This window comes from Capricornis sumatraensis, chromosome 13 (genome assembly GCF_032405125.1).
Source record: "Capricornis sumatraensis isolate serow.1 chromosome 13, serow.2, whole genome shotgun sequence".
Lineage (NCBI taxonomy): Eukaryota > Metazoa > Chordata > Mammalia > Artiodactyla > Bovidae > Capricornis > Capricornis sumatraensis.
In genome coordinates this window covers 20,213,068-20,237,943 of record NC_091081.1, presented here as the reverse complement: position 1 = coordinate 20,237,943, position 24,876 = coordinate 20,213,068, and the positions used below count along the sequence as shown (strand labels likewise).

General features: G+C 36.7%; 1 protein-coding gene across 1 annotated transcript in view; it reads right to left on the bottom strand.

Annotated features, from left to right (window-relative positions):
- Nucleotides 1-8,330: 8,330 nt before the first annotated feature.
- Nucleotides 8,331-24,876, bottom strand: part of CEP85L (centrosomal protein 85 like) — a 139,864-nt gene continuing 123,318 nt past the window's right edge. Inside the window, exons 11-13 of the mRNA XM_068985472.1 lie at nucleotides 20,601-20,705; nucleotides 18,464-18,695; nucleotides 8,331-8,494 (exon numbers count right to left, since the gene is read on the bottom strand). Of these exons, the coding sequence (XP_068841573.1) occupies nucleotides 8,331-8,494; nucleotides 18,464-18,695; nucleotides 20,601-20,705 (501 nt within the window). The remainder of the gene's footprint in view (nucleotides 8,495-18,463; nucleotides 18,696-20,600; nucleotides 20,706-24,876) is intronic.

Genomic DNA, 24,876 nt, shown 5'->3' with positions numbered 1-24,876 from the left:
AGCAGATATGCAGGATATATTTTAAGGGGCAGGAACTTAGTGAAGTAAATATACTACTGAAATAGTTTAGGAAGGAAGGAACTTTTGTGTAGTGATAGCACTTCTTATTAGTGTAAGACCCAAGTCTAGAATAACTGCACCCTACATCACTAGAGCAAACAACTAGGACAGATCAAAAGTAACAAAGGACAATACCCCTGCAAACATTTTAACCAAGAAGGGATGGTGGAGTACCCGTTATCAGGCTGGATTTGTCTAAAAACTGAGGCTGAGACTCTGTACTCTCAATGTAGGGGGCCTGGGTTCGATCCCTGGTCAGGGAACTAGACCCCACATGCTGCAACTAAAAAGATTGAAGCTCCTATGTACTGCAACTAAGACTGGTGTAGCCAAGTAAAAAAATTTTTTTTAAACACTGGTGGTTAAAATGTCTTATTAAGATTTCTGCTTCCAATAAATGCAAACTAAAATTCAGATCAACCCTCCCTACAAATAACAATTAGAAAATGCTGGGGAAAATTCTAGTTGAAGGCATCAGAGAGGTAATGGTGCAGTAAAAAAAAATATTACAGGTTTAAGATCCAGTACAAGGAAGAAACAAAAAGTTTACCCTGGGGTTTGGGGCTATTTTTCCTTTAGGAATATTTGCCATTTCTGGAAGAAGTAACTCAAAGAGAAACTGGACAGAGCTTTCCTTATATTTAGGGATCCAGGATATGGGTCAGCAAAATTCTACAAATAATAAATAATTTTGGCTTTGAGAGTCATAGTCTCCTACAACTATTCAATTCTGCAAGTTTAGCTTAGAAGTAGCTTAGGCAATAGGTAAACAAATGGACACGATTGTGTTCCAATGAAACTTTATTTCCAAAAACCAAGTGGTAGGCTAGATTTGGCCTGTTGGTTATTGCTCACCTAATCATTGGACTTGAAAGTGAAAATTGGACTCCACAGCTGTTTTAGGAACGGAAGCACTGGCAAGTGCCCTTTACTTTGAGTTGGGGTTTTGCTAGGTGAGCCAGATATAGGGGGGAGTCTCCCAAGGGCTCAAAACCCTTGCTCTAAATCAACTGAAGCCCTGAGTTGATTAGGCTGATTAGTGCCCCTAGCCCTACCAGAAGCAAATTTAAATCCTGTCTGGAGTAAGATAACATTATCTAGAGCCTTAAATATTTTCATATAAAATATTCAGCTCTGAAAAAAAAAAAAACCCAGCTATGTGAGAAAAGAGTGTATTTTAAAAATGAAGAGAAACAACAGATAGTAGAAACAAACTGACTGAGGACACAGATAATGGGCTTTAAAATATTTATGCTTAATTTGCTTAAGAAATCAGTGAAAAAATTGATAATGTTGAAAGAAAACAAAAAATTCTAAGGAAGAACCAAATGGAAGTTTTAGAACTGAAAAATACAAAACCTGATATTGGCAACTCTATGGTTGGATTCCACAGATAATTAAATATAGCCAAAAGGAGAAATGGTCAATTAGAAGATCTCTAATCACTATCACAAGAGAACACTAAGAATGAAGAGAACAGAATAGTAAAGAACGTGAAACACACAGTGGGTAAAAGAGAAGATACACGTAACTGGAGGCACAGTGATAGGGAAAAGAGGAAGCAGGACAAAAACCAGTATGCAGAGGAATATGACTGAGAAATTTTTAAAGTCATGAAAGGTGCCAAGTCACAGACTTAAACTACTTTGCTGAGAAGGGATGCCAGCTGTTACTATACGCTTCAATGACTGTTCTCCAGACTTGTGCATATATACATAGATGGAACTGCATTCACTATTTAAGTTGACATTTTGCTCCTCTTTTAAGACCTTGAATTTGTCCTTACAAAACCTCCACAGCTGGCTTAACGCCCAATGAGATTGTTATCCTCCAGGAACACTGGGGCTAGGAAACAACTATGTCCAATCCTGTGGCCTGAACCCACAGAAGGGCAGAGAGAGGACAAACATAGGAGAGATTAGCAAGAGGCCCAAGGGACGGAGGAAAATGTAAGTAGGGTTTATTATCACTTTACATGTCCCATTAAAGGCCCCACAGCCTCCAAGGATGACCTATGCTATAAAAACCACTTCTTTCCCCTTTGAAATCATTCTTCCTTCCTGGGGCTAACAATAGGTATTTGCACGTCTCTGGAGATTAGTATGTCCTACAGGCTTATTAAATGCAAAGTCTAATAAGACAACATGCCTGCTCTCAGAGAGTTCAAAGTATGATGAGCTCTTTATGCTGTTCAGAAACAATGGCATAAAAGATTAGTGTCAAGAAGGGTGAAACCAAGAGCTTCACATCAAGTGTGGATACTCATGGAACACAGGTGGGAGCATGACAAAGGACAATGCTCACCCCAGAGGGGAGAGAAACAAAAGTGCCTCTGGTATACAAAGGAAGTCTGATACACCATCACACTGTTGTCTATGAAATGCTACTCCATCCTCCCCAAAGTATTAACATATATTCGATAATCAATTAAAACCTGAGGTTAAGAAAGAATGCTGTTTTTCAACTCCAGGTAGAGAACTCTTACTGACAGATCCTGGGCTACACCCAGCTTTTGATTATTATGGATAAAACCACTGTGAACATTCATTTACAAGTCTCTTTTTAGATGAATGTTTGTATTTATCTCAAGTAAACACCTAGACTGGAATTTCCAGGTCACAGAGTAGGACAGGTGTATGTTTCATTAAAACTTCTATTATAAAGGAATCTATGGAGATTGTGAAGTGAGACTATGTTTAAGTAAAAACAGGTGGCTGAAATGGGAAGCTGTTTTTTCTTTTTGTGATCACACTGAAATTATCAGGGAAAGCAGTTTTATTTGAACATTAAAGAAATCTTTGTCACAATTTCAGTCCTCAAATGGGAATCTCCCTAAATCAAGGAGACCATCTTAACTGACATGATGTTAGAGTGCTATTTATTTGTAAACGATTTGCTCTACTGGATCCATATGCCATCATTTTGCACCAACACTAAGACCATATTTACTCCTCTTTTAAACTGAGTCCTCTGTATTTCTACACAGAAAGACTGGTTGGTTGGGAAACAGGCCTAAAAAGGAAGCTCGAAGTACTGGCAAAATCATTGGGATGAACCCCATCAAAAGCCTTTGCTGACTCCATTGAAACTTTATTTTTAAAAGCAGATCAAAATAATCACGTTTTCTTATAAAGCAGAAGACTCTTCACTAATAACCTTGGAAATACTCAAGGACTTTATCTATTCTGTTTTTATTTCCAAGTCATTTGCTACAACCTATGGGGTCTGTAATGCATGCTTCTGTTTCCTGTTAACTGAATTAGATGCGTCATTAAAAACTCTTGACAGCAATGCCAAGTTAACTGGACTAGAAACCGACGCTGCTAATCCAAATGTTAACCAGAAGGCAACATTAAGGCACATATGACTTAGAACAAGGACCCAGGGCACCATCAATCTGAGAGCCTCTGCAGAGCAATCTTTTAACAAGGTCTTATTTGTATATGTTTCAGAAAGGTTTTAATCTCTGATTAGAAGGGAGGAAATAAAAAAGATTTACCTTGGCAATCTTTCAGCAATATAAAAAACTGAAATCTGATTTTGTCTGTTGGAAAAGTAGAGAAGACTCTTGATTGAAATAAGAATTTTAGAAATTCAAAGTAGAGATACAGTTCTATGAGCTGAAATGCATAGCCATGCCTTGTATTTATGCCATCAGAAAATCTCAGTGCCCTTTTAAGGAAAAGGCCTGACAAAACGCTTTGCAGTGACTGAAAAGAAACCCTCAGACAGACATAGGAGGCAGAAGTAGCCCTGTTCTAGCAAGATTTTTTTCTTGCATAAAGAAAACTTTGAAAGAGTCAAGCCAGCATATTATTGTCATTGAGAATTCAGAGTGTGAAATTTCAAATACATTTTTATATCAACATTAGGCACTTGGTAGACATAAATCTTTTATAAAAAATTTATTTCTCTGTTAATACAAATTCCAACATCAACAAACAATAGTCCAGTGGAAAAATACTTAGCCATTAACATTGAAAACTTTTTAAAATTTAATAAATAGAACTTTGGCATTCAAAATTCTAGCTGTAAACCCTATTAAAAAACAAAAACCAAAAACAACCCCTTTACAAAAAAAGAGGCAAGGATAATAATCAGAAGGCATAAGCCAACCAGTGGCTTCACATTCTTTTTACAATAACTGTATTTCAATTAAGTCATGACTATTGTATTTACACATGAGGTATTCTGAGTGGTTCAAAAACTGAACCTAGTTTATAAAAACCACCAGTCATAGTGACTGATGGTATACTCTGCTGTGCTTTTAATGTAACCACCTAGCACCTTACTACTTCTTGTCATCACACCAATGTGATGCTGAATTTTATGTTTATGTACTTAAATAACTATTTATACAATATATAAATATATACACACATACACACAAATGACTACATTCCAAAGGAGTTTCCTGCTCACTAAACAGAGAAAAGGTTGGACTCCAAAGACATGTTATTTGATAACTCCCTTTATGTTTATTAAGGTATCTACCTAGTAACGAAAACTGCTCCTTGCTTTAAACAAAAATCCTTAATCAAGTCTATTTACAGAAAAACAAGGTGCAATAATCACCAACATTCTTACAGCTCATGTAAATAGAAATGAATGCTTACTGCAGGCAAAAAGGCACAAAAGGTTCTTCATGTATGCAGTTGCAACAGTGTTATTAATGACATTGATTTGAAACTACATTCTTAATATACTCAATGCTTCTTTTAAATAAGATAAAAATCCAAATATCCAAAACCTTTCCCTCTTCATGATTAAATGCAGGTTATTATTATACAGCAATTTCCAGCATGACATTTTGGGGTGAAGCTAGAAATTTTATGTTTTGTGAACACTGGAAAAAAAACTGTCAAAAATGGAAACAAAATGAATTAACTTTGGCTCTGAGACCTTTAGCTACTGGCAGTTTCAAATGACATTGTCTGAGTAAGCATGGTTATGAGAATTGCTTATTTCTGTAATTACGTATCTACAATGATACAAAGCTGCATAAGAGAATGCCAAAATCCAAAGATGTGCCTGAGCTGAACTACGCGATGTAAAAATATAGTCCAAGTTCTCAGCTACTATATTGTTCAATGAACTATTACTGATATTGAAAGAACATTCTCCTAATAAAGTAGTTCCTTTAAAAATGCCATCTAAGATAACCCTATTAATAAGTCTTGAACTATGACAAAATTTCTAATCTCATTAGTCATTCATTATTGTACATTATTGTGGAAATGTACAATATCCATTTTACCAACACTTTTCAGCCCTTGAGATTGTCTCAAACAAGCTATTGAAAGAAGTCTAATTCAGCTTAATAAATTGTCATGACCAAAACAAATGTCACTAATATAAAATATGGTTAACATTGAATACTGACTCCTATTTCAAACACAAAAAGGGGCCACACTTATTGGGGAAAAAAAAGAAACAAACTCAGGCAAGGCTTACCTAAGTCAATACTTAAGCAAATTTCAAATAGATTTACTTTAAAACTTAGATTAATTTTCACCTCAGTTAGATAATCACTGTAATAACTCCTAAGAATATCCTACTTCAAACTAGGACACGACACTATAGAGTTTCTACTTGTCCACCTTACCTAGTCTAACAGTAAAATCTTTGTTTTTAAAGAGATATCATTATTCTTACTATTCTAACATAAAAGGTTGTCTTGGAGAAGGGAATTTTCTGAAAAATCAAAATTAAATACTGACAAATTAGACTACTAATAGCTTTATTTCCCCCCAAATTCCCTCCAAGGCTGTCTGCTTATTATCTAGGACCCTTTACAAAACCCAGACTCCAAGAGATTAACTGTCTGTAATTCAAGGTTATACTTAAACTATTTCATCTTAATTCTCCTTTTCATGGAGGGGATACATTTTCAAAACTGAAATATATCAGCAGTAGTTAGTTAATTTTCTGTTAGGTTAAAATTTTTTACCCCAAGATACGTGAATTAAGTCAAATTTTTTGAGTTTTAGAAAACTTACTTTTTAAAAATATAAATTATTTTATCACAACAAAGGTGGAAAACAAAGTATCTACAGTGGTCAAAACAAATGACCAAAAGTTTGTTTAAACAACACTAATAACCATAAAACTCCCAAACATATACATTTCAGTAAGGACCTAGTAACCTAGTGATCCAAATCAATGATTATGTATTTGCCCATTATCACTATCATTTTAGGGTACCTTTATTTTCAAAATTGTGGAGGTTGAGGGTGGGGGGAGGGGATTCTATTCAAAGAGAATGTAAAAATGTGTGCTACACCTATGGATTATCTATTCAGATGCTAATTATCTACTTTACTGTAAATGACCATTTTTATAGGTATTAATTTTTACGAGGCAGAATGCTTTGTATCAGATTTTTGGTATAAATTTACTACTCCTTGATTGTCTTCAAACCACCCAACACTCAAAAACAGATGAACATCTTAGAAAGCCAAATTTTTGCTAGTGACCACGTCCCTCCTTTTTAGCTTAAGGACCGTGGGAAGCAGAATCCCTACAATGCACTGATTTCTTAGTGTCCAGATCCTAAGACATTAAATGGCAGGGAGGACTCAGGCACTGAACAAAAGGGAAGGCTGATGTCCTTACAATGTATTATAACTGATTGCTGAAATGTAACTATTGAGTAACTGTTGAGAACTGTCTATAAGTCAAATTCTGAGCTGAATGTCTTCCTGGGTAGTTTCTTTGAAGGTCTATCCCAAATATGTTTTCACTGCTGAAATTATTCAGGAGCATATTTTTCTAGGAGCAGCCTTTATACCATTAATATAAGTCTGGCAAGAAAACAGACATGTGATCTGCTCTTGCCCCAAACAATATTCTCCAGCTTGATTTTCATCCCTTGTTCCTTCTACCTATTATTTGTCTTGACCTAAATGAGACTTGGGGCTGTATCAAGAGATAAATCAAAACCAATGTGTAAAGGACAATGATTGCCACAACTAAGTACATTCAAAAGAATGTACTAAATGCTCTGAAGGTAATCAAATATATACTCTTTCCAAGATACAACTAAAATAGGGAAATACTCATTTGGAAGTTTAAATGATTGCATGTCTATTAAAAAAAAATCAGTTGTATTTCATAGTGATATCCAAAACCCCAGAACAACAACGAACCTGGGCAAGTTTATATTCTATGAAGAACCCTGTTTTTAATGTACTTTACCTAATAAAAGGAATTTCAGTATCACTTAGGTTTAGACTTTGTTTTATGCTAGTGATAATTCAGATATAAAGAATACAGGTTGATTTTTCCTTAAAGTGGTTTCAACTTCAAAACAGATACAAAACTGTTAAAAATGTAAACATTTGAGATTTGGATAAATAAGTTATTGTTCCAGAGTCATTTTGTTCATTTTACAATAATGATCTGAGGCCTTAGGTTTGCATTAATTGTATATGGCTTTGTTTACACTGATATATATATATATATATATATATATATAATCTATAAATAAAAATTGTAAATAATAAGGGACATGTTAAAATTAGTTCCGATTATGTTAAATCACCTTGTAATACATAAATTACAATGCTAATGGGATTAACCATCACATCGGTATTTCACACCTCTTAGATGATTCACAATCACTCTGGAAAAATCGCCGACCTATCTGCAGTACGAAAATCAACCCAACCCCACAACCTCACCATCTCAGCACAGTGATTGTTCAAAACACAAAAGGTTTTGCTGCTGTACTACTGTTACAACACTTGCCTGGTGTGGGAACTCTTGCTGAGCCAACGCTTGAAAACCCCAAGTACAACACAAGCTTCTCCATGAAGAAAAAAAAAGAAGCACAAGAATATAGTGTGTGCCCTTCTCAGAAGCTTTGCTTTGATCTTAGAAATCCTTATAATTTTGTAAATAAGTACACATGCACACACACACACACACAGTTATGTGATTAAAAGAAATTCTATCCCTTTATCTGAAGGGCACTCTTCACAGCTTGGTCCTACAATCAGTAGTTTGAGAATACAGGTGTTTTTTTTTCTTACACATTTTATCATATTTTTCAAATGGCAATTTAATTTTTTTTGCCTGATTAGATAAGCCCCTTAGAAACTTTCTCACATCCCAATTCTTCTGCAACAGAACAAATCCACAGAAAAAAACCTACGCAGCAAGACACATGTCACTTGCAACTTTCTATCATGGCTCCTGAAGAGAAACGTGAAGAACTTAACACAGCAGCACTTCGCAATGGGTCGGTATTGCTGTGGGCCCAACACTGGTCACTGGGTAACACAGTTGTCTCCCATGTCCTGAGCATAGCGGTCTGATATTGTGGTCCGTAATTCATCTATGTCCCTCCGTAACTGGCATACATCTGACAGTTTTTTAGTGAGTGCTTCTGGGCTGTGGTCATTCTCAGTTTCTTCAGCTGAACAGTTCATTGCTGTGAATATAGAACATGGAGAAAATTTCACATTTTTTGGTAACAAAGGCATTTTAGGATTTTTAGCCTAATTATCATTGGAAATATAATGCTATACACTCAATACAGGTCAAGCTCAGGTTTAAATTTTGCATTACAGTAAATGGATCTTATCTACTTGGTCCTTTTAAAATTTTGCTAGTGAAAATGCATAAATTCATACAGTGATACACACAAATTCAATAGGTTTAATGGATGACAATATTCCCAGAGTGAAAAGGAACATGCTAATAGCTCTCTTCAAACCCAACTAGAGACAAAAATCTGAAAATCTTTTGGGTGGTAAGGGGCACTATCTTATATTTTTACAGACTGCAAAGTATTAAGAATTGAGTGTGTGAGTGTGAGTGTGTGTGTGTGTGTGTGTGTGTGTGTGTATGCTGGGATTCCAAACATCTGAATTCCAAACGATTGAATCAGGCTGAGAGCCAACTGCCCAATGGCTAAATCACTGAGGGTAATGGCTGAGTTCAGAATCAGATAACATATTATTTTAACAAATGCTAATTTAACTGTTTTATTTTTCATGATCCATGATCTAGACACTGTACTGAGTGCTGAGGTCAGCAAAGTAATGCACCTGGTGGCTTATTCTTAATGATTTACATACTTTTCATAAACAAGCAAATTCAGTCAGGTGTCCTAGGTAACCTCCCACGACACAAAGGCTACAGTAACATTAGGAAGAGAACAAGATGGCCTAACTGGAGAGGGGCCAGGCTCTCTGAAGAGGCCAAGGAAGCAGAATGAACACAGGTATACAGAAACAGAAAGCAGAACAGTCTGATATAAACTGAGAAACATCAAGAAAACCAGTCACCAGCTCTAAAACGGTTGAGCCTAAGCTATGAGACAGAGGAGTGTCAAGAAGTGAGACTAGAGAGGTGGGTGGGAACCACCTTGGTGTCTGCTTGAAGGGGTGTCTGAGGAAATCCGAACTATGGGTTAAACGATGGCTCTGGCAGCAACATAAAAGATGGATCGGGGGCTCTCTAGGACCTGAGGGTTCTTTGGAAGGAGAGCATGAGCGAGGGAGCGGGCGAGCTCCTAGGAGGTGTGGGTGCAGGGAGAGAGGGAAGGCAGCGGTGGCAACGCTGGGAAACAGCGGATTCCGGCCGGAGCCACAGCAAGGGAGCTCACAGTGGCGACCTGCCGTCCTAAGCACTCTCTCAAGTCCGGCCCACTTGGCGAGGACTTCTGTCTCCTGGCCCAACCTTGTCAGGCAAGCTGGGATCTACGAGTGGAAAGGTGACCAAGCCCAAAGAGGAGAAAGACGCTTCTAAGGAGATTAGGCCCTGAGCCTTTGGAATGGGAGCACTGACTCCAAGACCCTAGACTGCCAGAGGACTAACCCTGGGAGTATCAAATAGTGAGAACTCACACGAAGGAAACCACTTGAATACAAGACCCGGCATCATCCAACCACCAGTAGCATCCTGTGCAGGACACCTCATCTAAACAACAAACAAAACTACAAACCCAATCATCAGCAGACAGGATCACCACCTCAGTCAGCCTTACCCATCAGAGGAAAAACAAATAAACAAAAACGCACACAAATCTCACCCTATACGAAGCTTACACTAACCACTGGATCAACCTTAGGAGGGCAGAAACCAAAGAAAGAAAGAATTCAACCTTGAAACCTGTAAAAAGGAGACCTCAGACACAGTAAGTTAAAAAAAAAAAATGAAAAGGCAGAGAAATACTACACAAATGAAGAAACAAACTAGAAACTCAGAAGTCTGAAGAAATTAAGAGGAGATAGGCAAACTACCTGAAAAAGAACTCAGAGTGATAGTAGAGATTATCAAAAACTGTGAAAACAAAATGGAGAAAATGTAACAAGAATCAATCAACAAAGACCTAGAAGAATTAAAGAATAAACATACAGAGACAAACAACACAAGTACTGAAATTAAAAATACTCTAGAAGGAATCAATAGCAGAATATCTGAAGCAGAAGAACGAAATCAGTGAGCTGGAAGATAAAACGGTGGAAATAACACCTAAAGAGCAGAATAAAATAAAAAGAATGAAAAGAACTGAGGACAGTCTCAGAGGCTTCTGGGACAATATCAAAAGCACCAACATTCAAATTATAGGGATCGAGAAGAAGAAGAGAATAAGAAAGGGTATGAGAAAATTTTTGAAGAGATTATACTTGAAAATTTCCCCAACATGGAAAAGGAAATAGTCAATCAAGTTCAAGAGGCACAAAGAGTCCCACACAGGATAAACCCAAGGAGAAACAGGCCAAGACACATACTAATCAAACTAACAAAGACTAAAAACAAAGACAGAATATTAAAGGCAGCAAGGGAGAAGCAACAAGTAAAATACAAGGGAAACCCCATATGCTTAACGGCTAGTCTTTCAGCAGAAACTCTGCAGCCAGAAGGGAATGGCAGGACATATTTAAAGTACTAAAAGGGAAAGATTTACAGCCAAGATTATAGTACCCAGCAAGGATCTCATTCAAAAGTGATGGACAAATAGAAAGCTTTTCAGGCAAGCAAAAGTTAAGAGAATCCAGTACCATCAAACCAGCTATACAACAAATGTTAGAAGGACTTATATAGTCAAGAAATACAAGAGAAGAAAAAAGATCTATAAAATCAACCCCAAACAATTAAGAAAAATGGCAATAGGAACATATGTATCAATAATTACTTTAAATGTAAATGGATTAAATGCTCCAACCAAAAGACACAGACTGGTTGAATAGATACAAAAACAAGACCCATATATATGCTGTCTACAACAAACCTACTTCAGACCCAAAGACATATAGACTGAAAGTGAGAGGATGGAAAATTATATTCCATGCAAATGGGAAGCAAAAGAAAGCTGGAGTAGCAATCCTCATATCAGACAAAATAGACCTTAAAATAAAGAATATTACAAGAGATAAGGAAGGACACTACATAGTGATCAAGGGACCAATCCAAGAGGAAGACGTAACAATTATAAATATCTGTGCACCCAACATACAAGCACCTTAATACATAAGACAAACACTAACAGACATAAAAGGAGAAACTGACAGTAACACAGTAATAGTAGGAGACTTTAACATCCCACTCACACCAATGGACAGATCATCAAAACAGAAAATTAATAAGGAAGCCCAAGTCTAAAATGATACATTAGATGAGATGGATCTCACTGACATCTTCAGGACATTCCATCCAAATGCAGAAGAATACACCTTCTTCTCAAGTGCACATGAAACATTCACCAGGATAGACCACATCTTGGGTCACAAATCAAACCTTAGTAAATTAAAGAAAACTGAAATTGTATCAAGCATCTTCTCTGACCACAATGCTATGAGACTAGATATCAATTATAAGAAAAAAACACTGTAAGAAACACAAACACATGGAGATTAAACAATGCGTTTCTAAACCAACAGGCTACTGAAGAACTCAAAAGGGAAATCAAAAAATATCTAGAAACAAATGACAATGAAAACACGACAACTCAAAACCTATGGGATGCAGCAAAAGCAGTCCTAAGAGGGACGTTTATAGCAATACAATCCTAACCCAAGAAGCAAGGAACACAAATAGACAACCTAACTTTGTACCTAAAACAACTGGAAAAAAAAAACCCAAAAACCCCAAAATTAAGTCATAAAGATCCAACCAGAAATAAATGAAAAAGAAATGAAAGAAACAATAGTAAAGATTAATAAAACTAAAAGCTGGTTCTTCAAGAAGATAAACAAAATTGATAAGCCTTTAGCCAGACTCATCAAGAAAAAAAGAGAAGACTGAACTAGGAAGAAATAGAAATTATGAACAACCCAATTACAACCACTGAAATTGAAGCTGTGAACGAAAATCTCCCAAAAAACAAAAGCCCAGGGTCAGACAGCTTCACAGGAGAATTCTATCAAACATTTAGAGAAGAGGTAATGACTATCCTTCTAAAACTCTTTCATAAAATTGCAGATGAAAGAATACTTCCAAACTCTTTCTACGAGGCCACCATCACCCTGATACCAAAACCAGACAAAGACAACACAAAAAAGAAAACTACAGGCCAATATCACTGATGAACATAGATGTAAAAATCCTCAACAAAATTTTAGCAAACAGAATTCAGCAACACATCAAAAAGCTCATACACCATGATCAAGTTGGGTTTATTCCAGGAATGCAAGGATTCTTCAATGTATACAAATCAATCAATGTGATACACAATGTGAAATCAATGTGAAAGATAAAAACCATATGATCATCTCAATAGATACAGAAAAAGCCTTTGACAAAGTTCAGCACCCATTTATGAGTAAAACTCTTCAAAAAATGGGCATAGAAGGAAACTACCTCAACACAGTAAGCCATATATGATAAGCCTACAGCAAACATTAATCTTAATGGTGAAAAACTGAAAGCATTCCCCCTAAGATCAGGAACAAGACAAGGGTGCCCACTTTCTCCACTGTTGTTTAACATACTTCTGAAAGTCCTAGCTAGAGCAATCAGAGAAGAAAAAGAAATACAAGGAATCCAGATCAGAAAAGAAGAAGTAAAGCTCTCACTGTTTGCAGATGACATGATACTGTACATAGTAAACCCTAAAGGTAGTATCAGAAAATTACTCGAGCTAATCAGTAATTTAGCAAAGTTGCAGAATACAAAATCAATACACAGAAATTGCTTGTATTTCTATATACTAACAATGAAAAATCAGAAAGAGAAATTAAGGAATCAATCCCATTCACCATTGCAAGAAAGAGAATTAAATATTTAGGAATAAACTTACCTAAGGGGACAAAAGAACTGTACACAGAAAATTATAAGACACTAATGAAAGAAATCAAAGATGACATAAACAGATAGAGAGATATTCCATGTTCCTGGGTAGGAAGAATCAATATTATAAAAATGATTATACTACCAAATGCAATCTACAGATTGAATGCGATCCCATCAATGGCATTTTTCACAGAACTAGAACAAAAAAATTTCACAATTCATATAGAAACACAAAAGACCCAATTAGTCAAAGCTGTCTCAAGAATGGAACTGGAGGAAGCAAGCTTCCTGACTTCAGATTATACTACAAAGCTACAGTCATCAAGACAGTATGGCACTGGCACAAAAACAGAAATATAGACCAATGGAAAAAGAAAGCCCAGAAATAAACCCATGCACCTATGGGTACCTTATTTTTGACAAAGGAGACAAGAATATACAATGGAGCAAAGACAGCCTCTTCAATAAGTCGTGCTGGGAAAACTGGACACCTACACATCAAAGAATGAAATTAGAACACTTCCTAACACCATACACAAAGATAAACTCAAAATGGATTAAAGACATAAATGTAAAACCAGAAACTATAAAACTCTTAGAGGAAAACATAGGCAGAACACTCAATGACATAAATCAAGCAAGATCCTCTATGACCAACCTCCTAAAGTAATGGAAATAAAAACTACAGTAAACAAGTGGGACCCGATTAAACTTAAAAGCTTTTGCATAGCAGAGGAAACTATAAGCAAGGTGAAAAGACAACCCTCAGAATGGGAGATAATAATAGCAAATGAAACAACTGACAAAGGGTTAATTTCCAAAATACACAAGTAGCACATACAACTCAATGCCAGAAAAACAAACAACCCAGTCAAAAAGTGGGAGAAAGACCTAAACAGACATTTCTCCAAAGGAGACATACAGATGGCTAACAAACACATGAAAAGATGCTCAACACTGCTCATTATTAGAGAAATGCAAATCAAAACTACAATGAGATATCACCTCACACTGGTCAGAATGGCCATCGTCAAAAAGTCTACATACAATAAATGCTGGAGAAGGTGTGGAGAAAAGGGAATGCTCTTGCACTGTTGGTGGGAATGTAAACTGATACAGCCACTATGGAAGATGGTATGGAGATTCCTCAAAAAACTAGGAATAAAACCACCATATGACCCAGCAATCCCACTTCTAGGTATATACCCTGAGGAAGTCAGGGTTGAAAAAGACACATGTATCCCATTGTTCACTGCAGCACTATTTACAATACTAGAACATGGAAGCAACCTAGAAGCCCACTGACAGATGAATGGATAATGAAGCTGTGGTACATATACACAATAGAATATTACTCAGCCACAAAAAGGAACGCATTTGAGTCAGTTCTGATGAGGTGGATGAACCTAGAACCTATTATACAGAGTGAAGTGAATCAAAAAGAGAAAGATAAATATCATATTCTAATGCATATATACAGAATCTAGAAAAATGGTACTGAATAATTTACAGGGCAGCAATGGAGAAACAGACATAGAAAACAGACTTATGGACGTGGGAAGAGGGGAGGAGAGAGTGAGATGTATGGAAAGAGTAACATGGAAACTTACATTACCATATGTAAAATAGATAGCCAATGGGAATTTGCTGTATAACTCAGGAAACTCAAACAGAGGCTCTGTATCAATGTAGAGGCGTGGGATGGGGCAGGAGATGAGAGGGAGGTTCAAAAGGGAGGAGATATATGTGTACCTATGGTTGATTCATGTTGAGGTTTGACAGAAAACAATAAAATTCGGCAAAGCAATTATCATTCAATAAAAAAATAAATTAAAAAAGAAAATTAAAAAAAAAGATGGATTAGGGATGGGGGGTGGGGCACAATGGTTGCCAGAGAAACCAGTCCAGATGAAAGACTATTAAAGCTTCAATTAAGGGAAGAGTACAGTGGAGATGTAGCAGCAGGAATAAATGTTACAAGTAGGAAGGGGCTTGCAGACATGATGAAGTTTGATTACCAGGCAGCTTGGAAAGGGGCCCAGGGATGAGGCATAGGACACAGATGGGTGAACGAGAGGGTGGAGGATAAAATCTGGGTTGGGTTGATAGCTGTATAGTGGTTCTACTCATTGAGAGGAGGAACAGGTTTAGGGAGGGAAGAAAAGTAGGTTGTTTCAGACATATTGAGTCTGCGATACCTATGAAACTGCTGGTTCTAACATACAGGTGAGTAAAGTCAGGAGCCCAAAGGGGATGAATGTCTAGGCAGGGTGAGAGAGAAATATCTTTACGGGTCAAAGGTACAGGGAAAACAGAAAACAAGTGGGTATGTACAAGATTACTTGGAAAAAGTAAACAAAAACAAAAGACCAACAACAAAAGTTTCCAGGAGAACTGCCAGTGTTCACGTGGTAGAGAATTTCAGAGACGAGGCTGAGCAGTCATAAAAGTAGAAGCAGAACCTAGAGAATGATGTCACGGAAACCACGGAGGCAGCGCTTTAACAAGGGTGAGGTGAAGTGTCAGCAGACAGTTGCTGGGGTGATGAGCTAAGGATCAAAAAAACCTCCGCTGTTTTTTGAGAAATTAGCTGGTTGGTCAAATTTTCACAAGGCCAGACTATAGGGTAAGGATTCTGGGGTTAAACCCTAACAGACTGGAGGGAGTATACATGGTGGCAAGGTTGCTGAATCTCCCTTTCACTCATGTTAGGATTGCTCTCTTATCCTAACACTGAAAAAGGTAATAAATGCGAGATAAGCAGTGCAAAGGTAGAAGGTTACAAAATAACCCAAAGGATGGCCAGCCCTAAAATGGTGGACAAAATGAGTCTTTTGTGTGTAAGCTTTTATTTCTTGCTCCAAGAGATGACTGCTAACTTCCAACTCCCCATCATCACCCATCAAACTTCTCTTTGAGATTCAAGCCAAACACTGCCATGGAGGCTTCACAGCCCCTCCCAGGCAGATTTGACTGTTTCTTTTCCCCCTGTGCTCCCACTGCCCTCTCATCACATTTCAATTACAGAACTTATCTCAATGCTCCAATATTGTGGCTGATGTGTGAGCAGGAACTGTGTTCAATCTATGTGCATTATCAGCACTTCAGCACTGGGACTATAGAAGGCATCTGATTAATGTTTACTGAGTGACTGAATATACTTAAACATTGAAGTGTTTTAAAAACCAACTAACTGGATAAAAAAATGGGCACAAGACCTAAACAAGTAATTCTCCAAAGAAGGCATACAGATGGCCGACAGCCACATGAAAATGTGCTTAATGTTGCTAATTATCAGAGAAATGCAAATCAAAACTATAGTGAGGTACTATCCCACACCAGTCAGAATGGTCATCACTAAAAAGCCAACCAACAATAAATGGGGGTGGAGGAAGGGGAACCCTCCTACATTGCTGGTGGGAATATAAATTGTGCAACCACGATGTAACACATTATGGAGGGTCCTCAAAAAACTAAATACAGAACTGCCATGAAAAGAATAAAATAACATCATTTGTAGCAACATGGATGGACCTAGAAATTATCATACTATATGAAGCAAGAATGATTAAGACAAACACCGTATGGTATCATTTATAAATGGAATCTAAAATACAACACAAATGAATTTATCTAAAAAACAGAAACAGACTCACAGACACAGAAGACAAACATCATCACCAGAGAGGAAAAGGGGAGAGGGATAAAGAAGGAGTATGGGCTTCCCTGTGGCTCAGACGGCAAAGATCTGCCTGCCATGCGGGAGACTCAGGTTTGATCCCCGGGTTGGGAAGATCCGCTGGAGAAGGGAATGGCTACCCACTCCAGTGTTCTTGCCTGGAGAATTCCACAGACAGAGGAGCCTGGCAGGCTACAGTCAGTGGGATGGCGAAGAGTCAGACACGACTGAGCAACTAACACTTTCACTTTCTTTCATGGGATTAACAAACTACTATATGTAGAATACAACAAGGTCCTACTGCATAACACAGGAACTATATTTGATATCTTATGATAACCTATAATGAAATATATATTTTATATGTATAACTGAATCTCTTTGTTGTATATCAGAAACTAACACACAACCCTGTACATCAACTACACTTCAAATTTCTTTCAAAGTGCTTTCTATATACTCACACTCAGATATGTGTTCTTACATTCATGGGAAAGAAACTTCTGCTGACATTTACACGATCAGGAGTTACAGTTACATGATCAGGAGTATTACTTGGTTCGCCAAAATAACTATTATGATACAAGACTGTAGAATCTCTTTGATGAAACTGGAAATAAAACTAGTCTCCACTCAGTCACATAGTAATCATATTATTAAGCAATTACTCAATACCGCATGTTGGCATAGAAACATTATGGTCTTATTCCACTCATTTCTCCTTACTGAAGTCCATTTCCTCTATACTAAGATGAGACCAACATATCAATATTATAATGATTTTGGGCCCTTATGTAAGTTGAGTGTTTCAGCAAAAGTAGCAGAGAAGGGACCAGACCCTAGGATAGTACTGAGGCAGCTCTCACCATCAGAGTGCAGGAGGGAAGAACTGAGGCAGAATGGGCGGGTGTTACATGGAAAGGGACAAAGCCAGCAGGTGCGCATCGCAAGGACAGCAGAGCTCCAGGCACGAAAACTGGCTCACGCGGCAGCCTCGGCACCTACATTAAACAGCTGCCGCAGAACATACGTAGGAAAGCTTCCAAGTATTTTCTCTCGGATATTTTACCAGCAGACTGATGGATGGGTCATTAATTTAATACAATCGCCACATGAAAGCAAAGAGAATCATCACTTTTAGAAAAGTAATCAGAAAATCACACTTAACTACTATTCTGGTCACATACTGAATTCTGCACAGGCAACATCTCCTAACTCATCCATATATGTGGATTTATAGGCATTCTTCCAAGGGGCAGTCCCTATCAACTATGACCCTCCTCATTTTTATAAATACAATGAGGCAAGTTCTAGCTATTAAGCAGTGACAGGTGTTCAGAGCCACAGACTGATTCAGAAATTTATAAATCTAAGTAGGAAGGGAGATAAAAATAAATAGGGAAAAGACAGACGTTTCTAATTCAAGAAGATATGTTTCTAACTGTTAGGCAAGATAGTTAGGACAAGTCATTAGCCACTTACATCTGATTCCCAGTAATAAAGAAAGATTAGGCTCCTTGCCCTGAGCACGCTGATTAAGAATACTACACAATGCCTTCAAGTCAAGCAAACAATAGGACATTTCCTTGAACAGCTGATCAATCACACTCAAATCAAAGAGTGGCCTTTTGGAAAGAACGGTCTGCTGCCTGGACTGTTCTGCTTCCTGGCCCTGATCCAATAAAGAGCAGGTCTCTTCTGTTTGTCTTTGGTTCTGCATTGGATAAAGAAAACAAAAATCAGGCTGTCAGAACAGAGGAAAGGTACTCAAAAGCCATAAAGGTTAACATTCTCCCACCCAAGTCTATAAACAAAACAGTGAAGTCATATTACATGTACAGTAACCAAATTTAACTGCATACATGCAGTAAGAAAAATAAAAAGGGAGAGAAAAAGAATTAAAATACTGGAAAGCGTTTCTCTGTGCCATCTGATGTCCGAGGGGAAATCTGAGAGACGAAACATAAATTCCAACAGACTCAGTTTCTAGGGAGTCTCCCAAGGTCTCATATTGAAAGTACCTTGGTTGTTATGTAATTTGCTATGAGATTTGTCCCCAGAATAGAAAGAACTGCAAGGAAAATTGAAACCTCATCCTGTAGTTTTATTGTTAGCAGCAACAGTGATTTACCTAATCTGAAGCTATTTTTTTGTACATTGAGAGAAAAGTATATATGTTACGGTGTTGATAGGAACCAAATTATTCAGTGTAAGAGGAAAAGAAAAGTATAAAATCAAAGATGAAGAAAAAAGCCCAAGCAACTCTCAATTGTTAAATCTGAATTAGAAGTATCAGCATGAACTCATGATTTATTATGCTCAGAAAAAGCTACACTCACTTATTCCCCAAATTACCACCATTTATTCCTCATCCTGAAAATTACTAATTAAAGGTAAGTTTGACTAACTTTCCAGGTGGCACTGGAAATTTCAGAAAAGCCAAACAGCTTGGGTTAATGAGGAAAATATAATTTTTTATAGAAGAATGCCAGCTAATAATTATAAAAGGAATGATATAAAAATTACTCTTTTAATTGTCTAATGAGTCAGATGATCACTGGTGGATGTTAAAACCATCAAGGGAAAGGGTGCCGGCACACTGGATATGCACACACTCGCCTACATACCAGCCCCACAGATCTGCTGAGTGCAGAGGCTAGTGTTACAGTGGAAAGAATCAGTCTGTCACCACCTTGACCCAGTGAGACCGGTATTTGTGACACTTAGTGGGATAAGCAAACACATATAATTTGATGATGTGAAAAATACCTACAAAGTATTCATGCCAAAAAATGTTTGCAATGAGTCTAATATCCTTAGCTTTAACTTCTAGCTTACAAGAAATACAGGGGTAGAGAACAAGATAAATGACACCGTGAGGAAGCAGTGAGACAAATCCAGGTATAACAAATCTGAGTCTGTAAGACAAAAGGCCTGATTTTGTTAAGGAGAAGAAAAGAACTTTAGGTTTAAAAAGCAAAATGAAACACAACACATGGTCTTGATTGATACTGGTTTTAACATTTGGGGAAGAAAGGCGGGAATTTTTGTAAGACAGGTATTGCCAAACATCAAGGAAAATTATTCTTATCTGGTGGGACAGTGCTGAAATGGCACTGTCCCTAATTTTTGGAGATGTATTTCTAAGTATTTAGAAGAAAGTGTCACGATGACAACTCAAAAACTAAAATAAGGACTTTTTACGTAACATGTCGTTAAACACAAGCCAAATATTAATATTTCATCTCATAATTAAATGAAGAAAGTGATCTGTTCCATAGATGACGTGTCCACATTTTACTTTCCTTTAGGATTGTCAAGGGTAACTTTGTTTATATTCAATTTATGCATTATTTCATGACTTGGGATCTAATCTCTCTGTAACAGCTGACTTTGCTGTAGTTAAGTGTATGAAATTGTTTCTAAGACAATACAAAACTAAAAGTTTGTCTTTTTATTATAATCTTATTAAGAAACCCAATGAATTGAATTAACTGGCACAACAAAATCAAGTCTTCAATTAAAAAATGATTTACAAATATGTATAAAACAGGCATTTCCTATAACTTCAATAGGTACTGAATCATCCTTGAAAGTAATCTGAATTTCTTCTACTCACATCAAGCAATGTTCTTAATCTCTGAAGGTTTCTTTCTTTCTTCTCCAGTTCTTCCATCATCTTTTGAGTAGTCAATTTTTCTTTAGAAAGTTTCCCTTGCATAGACTACAGTAAAGAGAATTTGAAAGCAAAGCATGTTAATACTTAAAGCATAATGCAATTAGGTAGGCAACCAGGAATACTGGCTCTGAACACTTTAGATGTCCTGACTTCCCCAATCCCTTCGAAAATGAGGCCTCCACTTCTCAACTTCTAGAGTAGATAGTTCTAAAGAGTGCAAGAGTGGGGAGGAAGGAAAAGTATCATCTTTACCAAGTAAGTTTTAATTCTTGGTAAAACATGTTAAATCTAAAGGTGCAGTTTGACGCTATATTACAAACAGTTTTTATTTTACTGATTCTCATTTATATACTGGGAGTGTATTAGCAAATCTATACTTAAACAATTGAGCAGGAAAAAATCCGCCTGCAATGCAGGAGACGTGGGTTTGATCCCTGGGTTGGGAAGATCCGCTGGAGGAGGAAATGACAACCCACTCCAGTATTCTTTCCTAAAAAATCCCAAGCACTGAGGAGCTTGGCAGGCTACAGTCCCTGGGGTGTCAGAGAGTCAGAAACGAGGGAGGCAACCATGCATGGCACAGCATACTTAAAAAGCAAAACAAACCCTTTTTCTTATGATTAACAAGCTACAAGATGATAAGATCATAAGACTATCCCTGTTTTCCATTATTCGAAACACAGGTAAACACCCCTCTTGGTGTATAGTATTCCAAGCAGTGAATATAATGTTGAATTCAAGCCAAAGGTCTATTATAGGGCTTAGATAAACTAATCTCTCTTAATTCCATTACAAAATTATAAATTAACCAGATATGACACTACTGTGAGAAAATCTTGAGTATATCCAAGCAGAATATAGGATATTTTAAGAGCTCTTGGGTTATTTCAGCTTATAAATCTGATTTTCAGCAACATACCACAGAAGAACTTGTTAAAAACCTTGTACTTATCAGTGACTTTTTTCTATCAACTTTTCTCCTTTTAAACCACAAGATCAATAAATATGACTAGAGATTTCTTTTTTTTCCCCCTTCAGGTCTGTATTTAGTCTCAACACTGAAAATACTTCAGAATGTTGACCACCTAATTAGCACACAACCTACTTTTCCCCCCTCACATTATCTCTGGGTGGAATAAGAGAGGATGGTAGTCACTGCTGGTGAGATAAGACTCTAAATATAAAACAGTTTTCTTAGTAACAGTATCTAACCTTTTTGGTTTTTAATTTCATTTGTCTGCTAAGCTCTGTAAAAATATTACGTTTAATAACTCAAAAGTTAGATACAAATGAACCAAGCTCTATAACAAGTACACTTTATTTCAAGGAAAAACTTGTTTTATATTCTACAAAAATGAGCTCCACAGCACAAAGTCTCACGGGCTATTTGAAAGTATATATTTTTGTGGACTGAAATTCCTTTGTAACTGCACTTGACTGAATCAAAATCCATTTGATTGAATGATATGTTGGGATTTATTTACCTAGCCAAAAACTGATACTTACTGGCATGACAAGATTATTTGGCTGGAATCCAGAATTTATCCAAAATTTTCTTAAGATTTATGACTTTATTTTATTAATATTGTAAAGAAAGTCACCACAAATAAACTACTCTAAATCTCATTTTAACAATGAAAACTGAATCCAAAAGAGGTATTTTCATATGGTGTAAAACAATTCTTTAAAAGACTACAGTTTTTTATTTTTATCATGTTGAATGTGACTGACTAGCTAATAAATCTGATTAATGTATTACCACATAAACCTAAATTTAAATCAGTGAAAGGAAAGCCAATCTTCTTCACCAGAATGAATCAGAAATGTCTGGCATGAGTGCTGTTTGGCACCAGAAGGAAAATTGAATTTGGGAACAATATTAATATCAAGCTTAACATGCTGTGTTGGTTGGGTTCAAAGGCACTAGCCAAGTGGTCCTTTAACAGAGGAAAGAGTTCACAGATACACTTATTCTAATAAGACCAAATGCTGTACTACTTATAGGATAATATTAGGTGTGAACACTATAGCTGCCTAACAGTTAACATTTCAGCTAAAAGATTACTTCTCTATTCCAAACTATATGAAAAAGCATGTCTAAGAAAAAAGCAAGGGCAGGGGAATTTCAGCTAAGCTTAGAATTACTGAAGTTAAAAATAAATTAATTTTTAAATGTCTACAATTTCTCTTTAAATTTCTTGTTTAATAATGATTTAAGTCTAGTTACTAACCTAAACAGGTCTGTATCACAATCATTCCTGGAGTTGAATGTGGTTTTAAATTCATTTGTTATTAATATTTTGATTTAAATATCCAGAAATGCTAACCATTTTTCTCCCCCTAAATACAGATAGCCCAAATGAAGAAAAACCAAATGTGCCTTACTCAACGTATTCTACATACTTCACAAACCTAATTTAGGACAGAATATTTTTAAAGAATCTTATATTAGCAGTTTTCCTATACAAACACACAGAAGTAACCAACCTCACCTCACCCCATTCCACACACAAAAGAGCTTCACAAATACATTTCTTCATATAATCATTCATTTAGCAAAAATATATCCACATCAGTGAACAAAACAGTCAAAAACACTTAGTCTTTCTGGAACTTGTACTAGGAGGAAAAAGGCCAAAGAATATAAACATAATAACTATGTAAGTCATGTAGTATCACATATTAGAATCTGCCCAGTGCTTTGGAGAACTGTGTGTGGTGATGGAGTGGGGGTGGAATGTCAAATGCGAAAGAATAAGGGCCCATGGAAAGGATGGCATCTGAGCAAAGTCCCGAAGGAGGTGAGGGACTGTGTCCCACAGGTGACTAGAGAGCATGTTTCAGTCAGTGCGAAGGTTCTGAGGCAGATGGGTGTCTCTTCTGTGTGAGAAGTAGCAGAGAGTGAGGATGACAGAAAGCAGTAAGAGATAAAGTCATTATAAAGCCTTCGAAATAAACTTATCAGGGGAAACAAAAAGGCACTTTATTCCTCTCAAGGAGCTAATAATGCCACCATATTGTAGAGTGTAATGGACTAAAAAATTTCACTTTAGGGACAAAACTGCCAAACTGCACTTCGAGGTAACTGAGTATAAGGTGCTTTCCACAGGAGATTAGTTTCCCAATGTGCTCCAGCTTAACTATTTTTCATTCAAGGAAAACCCCTTAAAACAATTCTCTCCCCTAAGGCTTATCTTAATATAGGGAACAAATCAGACTAACATTTTTTTTTCACTTTGAGGTAGCCAGGATTAATGCCCAAGGCACAAACTCTGAGGTCAGACAGACATGACGTAGAATGTCATCGGAGACTTTGGGCACACCTGTCAAAATCTCAGCAAATTCATGTATAAAAATATGCTCTTTCTTACTTTGTATGATTACTGTTGAGGTCTAGGGATAGTAAACATAAACCAGAAAGAACCGTTCCTATAACATATAACATCATCACCCAGAACCATCACTGACATCTCTTCATTTGGCAACAGAGGTTCCATTTCTCACTTTGCCCTAACTGTGGACAAATATTAAATCACTTTCCCTCATTCTTCCAAACTGATAAAAGAGAATTTTCAAAGTATTTTAAAACTAAGCAATAAATAATGAATATGCAAGCCCCGTAAAAATCACATTTCTTAAGGTTTCTATTTAATAATAATTAAAGACAGTGTCCAGCTCAAATTCCTTTCTTAACTATCATCTTGCTACCTGATATAACATTACAAACCATCTGCCTGAGAGTTCTGCTTTTACAGTGATGACAGGAAGAGCTGCTCAGAACTAGTCCCCAAGGGAACTGGTGAAAAATCATTTAAGTGCATAAATCCTTTCCATGAGAACACTTTTTCATGTGTTAGAAAAAACAAGTAAACAAGTAAATCCTTTTACTTTGTATGGCCTCTGCCTAAAGATTATAATGGTAATATAAAACGGTAAGATTTCACTGGAATCAAGTTTACATGGGTGAAATATACTTTTGAGAAATAAATAGGAAGGAAGGTAGTAATGCCCAAAGAAGAACTCATTCACACTCAGACTGTAGCCAGGTTTACGGAAATGACGGGAAACATTCTACTGCAAAATGTCTTTTCTATTGTACACTGACAGAAGAAGAACCTTTTAAGAGGAGAAGCCTGTTTAGCTACACTGGTTTCGTGGATAAAAGGAAAGGCAGTATTTCTGAAGGATCAACTAGTAATCAAGGTATTCACACCAG